At 41.0% G+C, this 12051-nt stretch overlaps 1 protein-coding gene and 1 long non-coding RNA gene across 2 annotated transcripts; both read left to right on the top strand.

Moving 5' to 3' along the window:
• Nucleotides 1-173: 173 nt before the first annotated feature.
• LOC126792219 (antimicrobial peptide X precursor-like) lies at nucleotides 174-2015 on the top strand. Its single transcript, XM_050518684.1, has 2 exons — nucleotides 174-613; nucleotides 752-2015. Exons 1-2 carry the CDS (start codon nucleotides 174-176, stop codon nucleotides 2013-2015), a joined length of 1704 nt encoding a protein of 567 aa, XP_050374641.1.
• An 8139-nt stretch (nucleotides 2016-10154) lies between these two features.
• Nucleotides 10155-10889, top strand: LOC126790829 (uncharacterized). Its single transcript, XR_007671767.1, has 3 exons — nucleotides 10155-10186; nucleotides 10329-10562; nucleotides 10711-10889. It is a non-coding gene; the product is annotated as an uncharacterized LOC126790829 (long non-coding RNA).
• Nucleotides 10890-12051: the final 1162 nt, after the last annotated feature.

Below are 12051 nucleotides of genomic sequence, written 5' to 3' on the forward strand. Positions count from 1 at the left end.
TGCGGTGCCTCGAAAGTTCGCATATATCTGGATACGTTACACTAGTCACCTTGCATGTAATCTCCATAGACAAGTGTAATCTGCATGCAGAGTCTTCATTTGGTATAAATACATCAACAACTCCACTATACTTCCACACAGTTTCACTCGTAAGCAATACTGAGTTACTAACCATGGCGATACTCAAACCTTTGTTCATTTTCTCTCTTTTCCTTGCCTTCACCTCCTTCTCTCTTGCTGAGGAGGCCGGCGACTATGTTAGCTATCAGGGTGACCCTCAACAGCAGTACCAGCAATGCCTGCGACACTGCCAGCAGCAGATGCCGCGGGGTATGGAGCAGCAGCAATGTCAGCAAGAATGCCGAGAGCAGATGCAGGAGCAGCAGCAGCAGCAGGGAGGCCGCGGCGGACGCGGACAACAAGGTGAACAGAGATATGAGCAGTGCCTGCGAAGGTGTGACCAACAGAAATCCTACCGCGGACAAGGGGTTCAACAATGTCGTCAACAATGCGGGCAGCAATTGAGCCACCAAGAGCGCCAACAAATATGCCAACAGCGTTGTGAGAGGCAACAGAGAGGCGATTGGCAACAGCAACAACAGTGCCAATCAAGGTAATTGTTACAGTTTCCTAGTGACTGAACAATTGTCTTATGTGGCTTCTATGATTTATATTCAAACAATATTGTAGCTTTTATTCTGTGGCCTACTAGATGACTGATTTACGTTTTCTTTTCTTTTTCAACCAAAAGGTGCCAGCAGCAGTTGATGCAAGGAAGAGAAATCGAGCAGATTAATCCAACTAGAGATCCTGAACAGCGATTTGAGCAATGCCAGCAGAGATGTCAATCTAGGCAACAAGGACAAGGTCAACAACAACAATGTCGTCGACAATGTGCTCAACAATTGAGCCAACACGAGCGTCAGCAAATATGCCAGAACCGCTGCCAGATGCAAGGAGGTGGGGATTGGCAACAACAACAACAGTGCCAAAGAAGGTGCGAGCAACAACTAGAACAAGGAGAGCAGTTCATGGACTTGTATTCGAGAGATCCGGAGCAGAGATTGGAGCAATGCCAGCAAAGCTGCCAATCCAGGCAACAAGGACAAGGCCAACAACAGCAATGTCGTCGACAGTGCGCACAACAACTGAGCCAACGTGAGCGTCAGCAGATATGCCAACATCGTTGCCAGTCGCAGCAAGGTGGACAAGAATGCCAAAGACAGTGCGAGCAACAACTACAACAAGGAGAAGAATACATAGACTTGTACTCAAGAGATCCGGAGCAGAGATTGGAGCAATGCCAGCAGAGCTGCCAATCCAGGCAACAAGGACAGGGCCAACAACAGCAATGCCGTAGACAGTGCGCACAACAACTGAGCCAACGCGAGCGTCAGCATATTTGCCAGCGTCGTTGCCAGTCGCAACAAGGTGGACAACAATGCGAAAGACAGTGCGAGCAACAACTACAACAAGGAGAAGAATACATAGACTTGTACTCAAGAGATCCCGAGCAGAGATTTGAGCAATGCCAGCAAAGCTGCCAATCCAGGCAACAAGGACAAGGCCAACAACAGCAATGCCGCCGACAGTGCGCACAACAACTGAGCCAACGCGAGCGTCAGCAGATTTGCCAGCGTCGTTGCCAGTCGCAACAAGGTGGACAACAATGCCAAAGAAGGTGCGAGCAACAACTAGAACAAGGAGAAGAGTACATAGACTTGTACTCAAGAGATCCGGAGAAGAAATTTGAGCAATGCCAGCAAAGCTGCCAGTCTAGGCAACAAGGACAGGGCCAACAACAACAATGTCGGCGACAGTGCGCACAACAATTGAGCCAACATGAGCGTCAGCAGATTTGCCAACAGCGCTGCCAGAGGCAACAAGGAGGGCAACGAGGAGGGGATTGGCAACAACAACAACAATGCCAAAGGAGGTGCGAACAACAGCTACAACAAGGAGAACGGATTCAGAGCCTACCCTTATCTTCAATATTGGACTTTGTTGGCTTTTAACTTCCAAGCAGCACCAGAGAGAGGTTAATGTACGGTTCATGAATAATGATGCAATGAAGCAATAAAATCTACGTAGTATGTAGATGAGCAGACTAGTTTATGGGCAGCCCTAGAGTACTTTTAAAGTTATTGCTCACGTAGTGTGAGCTTTAATTTTGTATCTATAAAGAACTCTAGTTTTTTGCCATCTAGATGATCAATAAAATGTATTGCCTATGTATTTCTTTTCTTATCGGTGTTTAGAAACCAGAAATGGCAAGCACACTGTATGTGTGTTTATGTTTGGTATGTTTTTAACAACCCAACGTTACCGACTATAACACACGAAATCGAATTGGTTGAGCGAAGTGGTACGATACACAGAGACATTATCATTGAACCTCTCCCCGGCAGCCAGCTTTACCGGCCGTTTTGATCTGGTCCTAACTTATTGAAGTGCAATCGTGCAAGAGATTGTGATCGCTTCAATTCCCAGTGAAGGTGGAGTTTGAGGTTCGCCCCAGAGCCGTAAAGGGTATCAGTTTCAACTTTCAAGTATATTATGCATGGAGGGTATTGCGAGATCAGTAGTTCTATTGTTGTTGCCCCAGTTATGTGCACCATTTCTGGCTTGTCGGCGGCAGAGATGGTGGCGCAGGTTACTCGCTTCCGGACCCAACAACCCCTTGGGCCGCCGTTTTCAATTCCATGGTCCTTTGCCTCTTCTGATGGGTACGTATTTACAGTTTTTCTTTAATTGAGGATCTAGTTTCGATTGGGTTCATTCTTTCCTCTACGTGCTGGAGTGCTGGACATTAAATTATATTCAATCATAGCATGAGATACATGACTGAAGCTCATGAATTGAAGATCCGAAGTAAATAATCTTTTGCAAGTTTCGGCCTTGGTGCTTTTAAGGCTTTAAGCATGGTAGTGTGTGATTAACATACTAAGGATTTGAGTGGTTGCATAATGCTTGAGCATTGCGGAATGACGAAGAAAAATCCATTTAGTACACCAAGTGTTTGTCTCAACTGTATAATTGAAATGAATGGTAAAGTTTGCACTTCCCTTTTGTTCTGCTACCGTCTGATTTAAAATAGAATGAGAATTCTGTGCAGTTTTGACCGGTTTGTAGTGTATGATCATATCAAAAACACTATGGATTTCCAATTGGGATGGCTCTGGTTTGATCTCTATTTTCACACACCTGGAATGCTTTTAGGCTTTTAGCTTTATCTATGTACGGTGTAGGCTCTTCTGATTCTTCTGATCGGTAAGCCTTTACTTTTTTTCTTTCAGGGTTTTTAACTTTACCCAATTATTTTTATGTCCTGGTCATCAAATTCCATTCACATGAGATACTTGAAAGGTTTAATATTGAGTAATGAGTTTCTATAAATTAAATTTGAAATATTTTGATAGAATTTAGATTGATTTTTCAAGGTAAAGCTTGGGATGATGTAGGATCCCATTACAGAAATAGACAAATATAGAGTTCTTAATCCTTTAGCTTATCATTTCATAGACAATGATACTTATAATTGATGGAGATTTTTTGTTCCTTGTTGAGTTCATTGAGTAATTGATCATCTATTTCCAGTTTTAACAAGCTTCAGCTTCTTGGATTGCCTCCTGTATTGTTCTTGCTAGTTGGTTTGAGAACATGTACTATGATGATTGCATTTAAGGTTAAATCGTTGAAGCAACCAAATAGTTTTTGACAATGTATGCTTGACTCAACGATCTTATTTTTCTGCCTTACTGTTGACTGTTGATTCATTACTTTTGACATTGATAAAGGAGACGTGTGCCCTGAAACTCTTCAATTTTGCCATTTCTTGCTGTAGGCAATATCAGCTTTAACATTTGTCTTCTTTAATATGCAAATATTGCTTAGCTATGATTGAAATTAATAAATGTCATGTACTCAAAGACCTGCTATTACTAAGTTGTTTGCTGCATAAAAAGAGTATTGTTATACATAGCTCAATGTAGTGACACGACTTCAGGGCTGTTATACGTCTAATGCAGTTACCATTTTAAATCAATGTACTAGCTCATCAAATTGATGTCAGTTTCTTATGAATTACATTGGTTCATGTAACCAGGAATAGCTGCGAGTTTGAACGAGCTCATAAAGGAGTCTATAAAAGCTGGCAGTACAGAAAAGTAAGGTAATTATACAAATCTACATTTGTTAGCAGTATTTCTTTTCTCTTGGTATTAGTCATGATCTGCATCAGAAGGCTAACTGCTTAATTTAACTTGATTCCAGCCATGATTTACACTAGAAGACTAACTGCAATTCATAGCGTAATTTAACTTGATCCATCTTTTCTCTTTCGCTCAGCTTCAAAACAAAGATGGATCCGACACTAATCAAAGATGTAATAGTATCAGTTCACCTTCAAATTAAGATGTGCGCAATGGTGTGGAGACCAAGAAAGAAAATATGCTAAATTGCTGGAACCAACCCATGCAATCATATATTGGTTATGTGAAGCAGCTGCTTACTGTAGGTAAATTGCTGGGACCAACCCATGAAAAAATAACAGGCTTATTTGTTGGTCATGTTTCAATTTGAGTTTTGAACTAGCTGAACTTCGTCCTTTCTTTATGGTATCAAATGTTCTGCTATTTAGCTGCTATTTAGAAATCTTCGATCGCACGTGCTAAATTCTTCTTTTCCCTGATCTCGAATGTTTTTTCTTATGTAAATACAGATAAAATGCGTCTGTTTGACCAAGATTTTTTGATCTCTTCCCAGTTTCATTCATTTTGAATTTTCTTCTTTTCTTTTTTTGTTGAACAATTTAAATGCAAAAAGGATTTCTTTTTTTAGCACATGAAGCTCACTGTTGTTTTCAGTTTTCTTTGCAGATCATATTGTGGAAAAGAACCGATGTAACGACCCCAAAGTTTCGAGCTTAAAAACTCAAAATTTTAAAGTCGTTAAACACAAAATAATCTCAATGAAATCGAAATCATTTAAAATGTCACAGCGGATCATTACTGAGTTCTCAATACAACTCAGACAAACCAATTATTACAGCCCAAATTTATAGTCCATACATAAAACTAGAAATGTAATAATCCTCACAATCTCTCACAAAGCTCACAAATAAAACCTCACAAATTCTCACTCACAAATCCACTCTAGAAATCTCACCACAAGCAGGGTAACGAACAACTTCGAGTCACCGGGGTCGTCTCTCAATCCCCACTAGTCAACTCCTGCGGAAGTATCCCCTACACCATTGAATTGGTGCACCGGGATTGTAAACACAAACCCGGTAAGCTTTACAGCTCGTATGAGTAAAATGAAAATATAACTTGCATATCAATATATACGAAAATCCAGAAATCAAACAAATATAAATGCACTCATGAGTCTATGGACGACCCATCTCGTTGTCCCAAAGAAATATGAAATGAAACGCTCATGAGAAATTAAGTAACCCTTCTAGTTACCCAAATGCATCTATAATACGGGTACCAAGAACGCTGGTACACATCTGTTACCCCTCTCGTAATACACCGCCGATATTGGGCAACCACCCGCTACCCAATATCCAAAAATATGAGTACTCATGAGCAGATAACCACCCGTTACCTCACATGCAGGACTCTGGCAGACAGACTAGAGCTCTAACTGTATCGTAACTTTCGCCCGGCCAAAGGCTAGGTTCCGACTTGCCAAACACGTACAATAATCTCACATCATATTGTACCAAACATCAGGTCCGAAGACAAATCACATTTTAACAATCTCCATTTTAATCACGTACAATAATCTCACATCATATTGTACAAATCAAAATCACATGCTCGATAAAATCTTGTCATCAATATGACATCATCACGATAAAATCATGACAGTATATTATATAGCAAACTATATATACATGTATTTATTTACCATTAATACAATACATATATAATCCACTATATCATATACATGTCATAATTTATAAACACGTCCGAAGACAAAACGTTTAACAAACTTCATATTAAAGTCATGTACAAACTAATTCACATGCTCGTCATCGAAATGACTAATTTCAAATGAATTCATAACAGTATATAATATAGCAAACTATATATATATGTACTTATTACCATTTATACAATATATATGTAATCAACTATATCGTATACATGTCGTATTTCAATATTTAATCTCTTGCAAAAATCTTGAAATCACCGCAAGGGTGGATTCATAAATATGTGAGATTTTACTCACCTTATCGACTCGAGCGTAATTCCACAATTTCCGAAGATAATTCATTTCCTTGATTTATCGATCACCTTGAAAAGATAAGAAAAGAATTTAGAAACGTTTCGTAAACCTTTAAATGCCGAAACAGTAATAATCGGTTACTGTTCATTAATTTTCGGTTTTACGAATTTACTGTTCACTGTTACTATTCATTGTTTACGTATTTACAATTTGTGTATTACTGTACAAATACACATCTAATACGTATCTATGTACGAGTACATACTGTCTACGTATCTCTGTACGTATAAATACTATTCAAATGTACGTAATGTCTCAGTAAATAATAATTACCGAATTATCCTTCCAAAATTACTTTTTACCTTTACTAAAATTAATTTACATTTACATTTATATTTACCGTACGTAAAAATAAATTACAAAATTACCCTTTTCGGAAAACACTGTTCACGCCGCCGCACGTGGCGGCGCGTGGGGTACACGCGCCACCTCCGGCAGGCCGCGCGTGGCGCTTACGCGCCACTCACTGTGGCAGCGCGTGGGGCCCACGCGCCGAGCCCAAAACCGGCACGTAGCACGCCACCGCCGCCCCATTTCTCTCCTTTTTCTTCCTCCTCTTCCTCCCCACTGCCTCACGCCCCCTCTAGGCCACTCCACACACTCACACGCGCCGCCTAAGGCGGCGGTGTTCACCATTCCACTCCTTCCTCCGATCTCCTCCAAAATCACTCCATTTCAATCCCAAAATTACAACAACAATCATCATAACCAATTAAAAACAAATCCTCACCTAATCGATCTCTTAGAAGCACCAGAGTTCGTCGATTCGGCCGTGCTCGACTCGGGTGAGGAGCGGTGCGGCGTCGAGTCCCCCTCCCCGACCGTGGGTGGTTCTAAGGTTGAAGAGTGAAGGAAGCCTACCTGCCTTGAACCCTAGTTTCGTCGGAGGGATCTTGGACAACGGCGGTTGTTGCAGGAGATCAGCGTAGCTTCTCGGTGACAGTGGTGGTCGCGTCCTGCCCAGGAGAGGGAGGAGTCGAGCTTGCGGTGGTGTTGGTGCCAGGGGTGAGGGACACGTCCCTCGAGGGTGCGAGATCGGTGACCGATCGTGTGGAGAGGGAGAGTGACTCGGGTGAGAGGGAAAATCGCGAAGGGAGAGAGAAAGAGGGAGAGAGGGAGGCGGGGTGAAGGGTTTCCGAAAATGGAAGCCCTAATCCCTCAATTTTTCCTTTTATACTATTTTCCAAATCGGAAACTAACTTCCGTCATTAATAACTTTCACCTCTGACGTCCGATTCGAACGTGTCACATGTCCACGCACTCGTATCGACGAGCTCTACAACTTTCGTGAAGGAAGTTTTCGCAACCGAGCGACAGAATAAAAGTCGATATATACGTTGCGTAAACGTAACGTTTTTCTAATTAAACGTTCCGAGAACGTTTCCGTTTCTCGTTTCATAACGTCGCAACCAATCACATTCATTCTAATTAAAATTCGCAATTTTATAGAATTCAAATCAAACTAATATTGTTTGAAATTTTAGGGTTATTACAACCGATATGATTTATCAGTGGACCTGACATCTGAAATTGAGGGGTATGTGATCCTATCTTGAATGAGCTCAAGAAGGAAAGGTAGCTCTGTAATGGATTTCATCCGCTAATTCATATTTTTCTTACGTAAAGTGATAATTTCTGTCTATTATGTGAAACTACTTGTTACGCATAGTGTATATAACCTCTTTTCAATTTGCACTATTAATATGCTTCCACACTACAGGGGTGATTGTTTATAATATATCAAACAGTTGATATACTATGATACTTCATTGCTCATACATAGGTGTAGTTTTGTTACTTTCGTAATGTACTCTAATCGATCTTGCCATTCGTTAATATAATCTCTTAGCTACGAATATAGGCCTGCAGCTTGGGCTATAGTTTTCTGCATGTGGTCATTGTGGTGGTGCAATTGAACCATGGGGGAAAGAGAAATACTGTATTGTCCTTCAAGTATCACAAGACTTGATTTACTTTTATGTAATACCTAGGGTGTAAACAGTTTTGCATTCCTGAGAATAGTAGATGCTTCTCCTATTTTCATTTTTTTTATAAGGGGAGCAAATTAGTTGAAGGACATCCAGAAATTAATTTATTGGCATGTGTATTGTTAAAGTGATTGACCTCAGTGTTAATATCATTGTACACGACTGTTAAAACTTAAAAACCTGTTTTTCTGATACTTACTCATTAAGGGGGTTTTCGGCTTTTTCCCGGAGAAATTATCTAATTTTTCTTTAAAATTGCAGCAACGCCTGGGGAAATTATCTCATTTTTCTTAGAAACTGTTAGATATATACAGTTTATTCTTTGTTTGTTTGCTTCTTTTGTTGTCTCGGTTCTGTCATGGTCCATCCGTTTAGATCGAAAAGATCATACAATGAGCGAATCACCATGTTTACATTGTCTATACTCTATAGCATGCCTGGCTCTGTCTCATCTGTAGTCATTATAGATGAGCATTCTCCACATCCACCAACCCAGCTCCAATTTCTGGCTATTCACATCCATGCACCTCAACACGTTCCCACCTGAGCTGTCCTCCCCTTCCCCCAAAACGCACATACCAACCCTATTCCATGTTTCACAAGTCCTCACAATATGACTCTGCAACAATCTCATTTCGACCTTATTTCTCATCTTCACGTGGAGATGATCATGTCGGACGTAGGGTGCTTCAGTTTCAGTCGGCCCTATACTGAGGACACTAGTCACCTTGCATGCACTTGAATAGACAAATGTACGTTGACGTTGCATGCAGAGCCTCGGCCTCTTATAAGTACACCAGTCTGCTAGGCTTCTCTAGACTACTCACAAAAGCAATAACAATGGCGAGACTCAAAGCTTTCTTCCTTTTCACTCTCCTCCTCGCTTCTGTAACTTTCACTCTTGCTAATCATCATGAGGATCCTTCCCAGCAGATGGATCAGTGCCAACGGCGCTGCGAGATGGAGATGCCGTGGGGGGTTCGACAGCAGCAGTGCATGCAAGACTGCAGAGAGCAGATGCAGCAGCAGGGAGGCCGAGGTGGTAGAACCCCGTCAACAATGCGGCCAACAGATGAGCCAGCACGAGCGCCAACAAATGTGCCAGCAGCGCTGTAGGCAGCAACACGGTGGAGATTGGCAACAGCAGCACACTGCCAAAGAAGGTAATGATCATCTTCTCATAGTTCAATCATCCTAAATATTGTCAATCTAAAAGCTCTCTTACATTACCATACATCTTTCTCTAAAATTGTGCCTTTTAACACAGGTGTGAAAGTGAATTTGAGCTGCAAGGAGAAGAACAAGTCATTAACCCATCAAGAGAAACAGAACAGCAATTTGAGGAGTGCCAGCAGAGCTGCCGATCTAAAAAACAGGGTCGCCAACAATATACCCAGCAATGTGCTCAACAAACTTGCCAGCAGCACTGTCAGATGCAACAAAGGGGTGATTGGCGTCAACAGAAACAGTGCCAAGAAAGGTGATATATAAAATTTGGGCTCTTATATATAAGATGAGATTGAGTACAAGTTAAATTTACAACCTGAATGAATCATACTGTTTTATCACATGATTAACAAAGGATCTTATAGAAAAATAAATAATTTGTCTACATTTCTTTTGCAACTATTCTAAATTTGAACACCATTGTATCCTAATTCCTAAACAAGGTGTGAGAGCCAATTACAACGGCGAGAAGAAGAACTAGACATTAACCCATCAAGAGGTCCCGAACAAAGACTTGAGCAATGCCAACAGAGTTGCCAATCGATACAACAAGGCGAACAACAGCAGCAGTGCCGTCGAAAATGCGCGCAGCAATTGAGCCATCATGAGTGTCAACAAATCTGCCAACAACGTTGTCAGATGCAAGATAGCAATCAGCAACAGTGCCAAACAAGGTCATGCAAATGACTTGTCTAAATATGGCTCCCAAAAAAATTTAGCATTATAACAGTGTTCTCATTTTTTAAGTTATTTATCCTCTTCTTTGTTCTTGATTAATTCAATCATTCTAAAAGTTTAAGCTCCAAATTAATATAGGTGCATGCAGCAGCTTGAGCAGGGAGAACTAGAACTAGACATGAACCCATCAACAGATCCCGAACAAAGACTTGAACGGTGCCAACAGAGTTGTCGATCGATGCAACAAGGCCACCAGCAACAGATGCAGTGCCGCCGACAATGCGCACAGCAATTGAGCCAGCGAGAGCGTCAACAAATCTGCCAACAACGTTGTCAGATGCAAGATAGCAATCAACAACAGTGCCAAACAAGGTCATGCGATGAATTGTCAATATGTCACCTTCCAACAAATTATAGCATCATAACAATATTCTCATATTTTTGTGGCTAGTACTTGTTTATTTATGTTCTTCTCTGCATGATTAGTTCACTCGTTCTAAAATGCAACCTCCAAACACAGGTGCATGCAGCAGCTAGAGCAAGGAGAACTAGAACTAGACATGAACCCATCAAGAGATCCCGAACAAAGACTTGAGCAATGCCAACAGGGTTGCCAGTCAATGCAACGTCGCCAACAGCAAATGCAGTGCCGCCGACAATGTGCACAGCAATTGAGCCAACGAGAGCGTCAACAAATCTGGCAACGTTAATCTGCCAACAACGTTGCCAGATGCAAGATAGCATTCAACAACAATGTCAAACTAGGTCATGACTTGTCTATATTACCTTCCAATATGGAGCATGTTTACTACAGAAAATCTCGGACGGTTTTTCGTCCGGATTTCCGTCGTTTCTCCTTTAGACGCTATTGCGATGAAGAAGGCGAAAAATATCGGAAAATCAGAGGTCCACCATGATCGGTGGTGAAGTTCTAAGTGAGTTTGCTGCAAGACCTCCGATCTCCATCTCTTTCGTCTTCTTCTCCATTAGAGCATTGTCTAGGAAGAGCAGTGTCTAGGAAGTTGTGGTTACTCCAGCGAGAAGAAATGACGTCAGATCAAGGAGAAATGGCTGAAATCCGGACGGAGAGAAGCGCTGATGTTTACTATTTAGCATTACAATAGTAATTTAAATTACCTCCAGCTATGTTGATTTATGTTCTTACAACAATCTGGCGCGTGAATTAATTTCGTCATTCTAAATTTAACCTCCTAACACAGGTGCATGCAGCAGCTCGAGCAAGGAGAAATAGCTATAGTCATTAAAGATTTAAAACATCAATAGAACCAGAGCAAAACTTGAGCAACCAGACATTAACCCATCAAGAGATCCTGAACAAAAATTTGAGCAATGCTAACAGAGTTGCGAATTATTGAGGGAATGCAACATCCTTGTTTTATGACACCTTGTTTTAGGGTTTATTGCTCCTTGTTTTCATACGTAGCTACTTTGGAAACACCACTCCAGTTTTTAGGGTTTGTTAGTTGATGAGAATAGATTAGTTTTCTGTGTATATGTACTAAAAACCTTGTAACAAGATTGATAACTCAATACACAGCTCAAGCTGTTTTTCTCATAATCATTTTCTTCATGGTATCAGAGCAGTGATCCTCATAGGACATGCTTCTGCTCTTGCCAATTATTATCATTCTCTGTCTTAGCTAGTCATGGCTTATGGTGGTTCTGAAATTGTTGTCACTGATTCATTACCAGTGAGAACTGAATATGTTGATGGAGGTTCTAATCAAAGTATTGTTGCCACCAGACTTAATCAGTTCAATTTCTTGAATTGGTCGAGGATTATGGTACTTGCAATCGGAGGAAGATCCAGGATAAGTTACATCAAAGAAAACAAGATTCC

This window comes from Argentina anserina, chromosome 4 (assembly GCF_933775445.1).
Source record: "Argentina anserina chromosome 4, drPotAnse1.1, whole genome shotgun sequence".
Taxonomy (NCBI): Eukaryota; Viridiplantae; Streptophyta; class Magnoliopsida; order Rosales; family Rosaceae; genus Argentina; species Argentina anserina.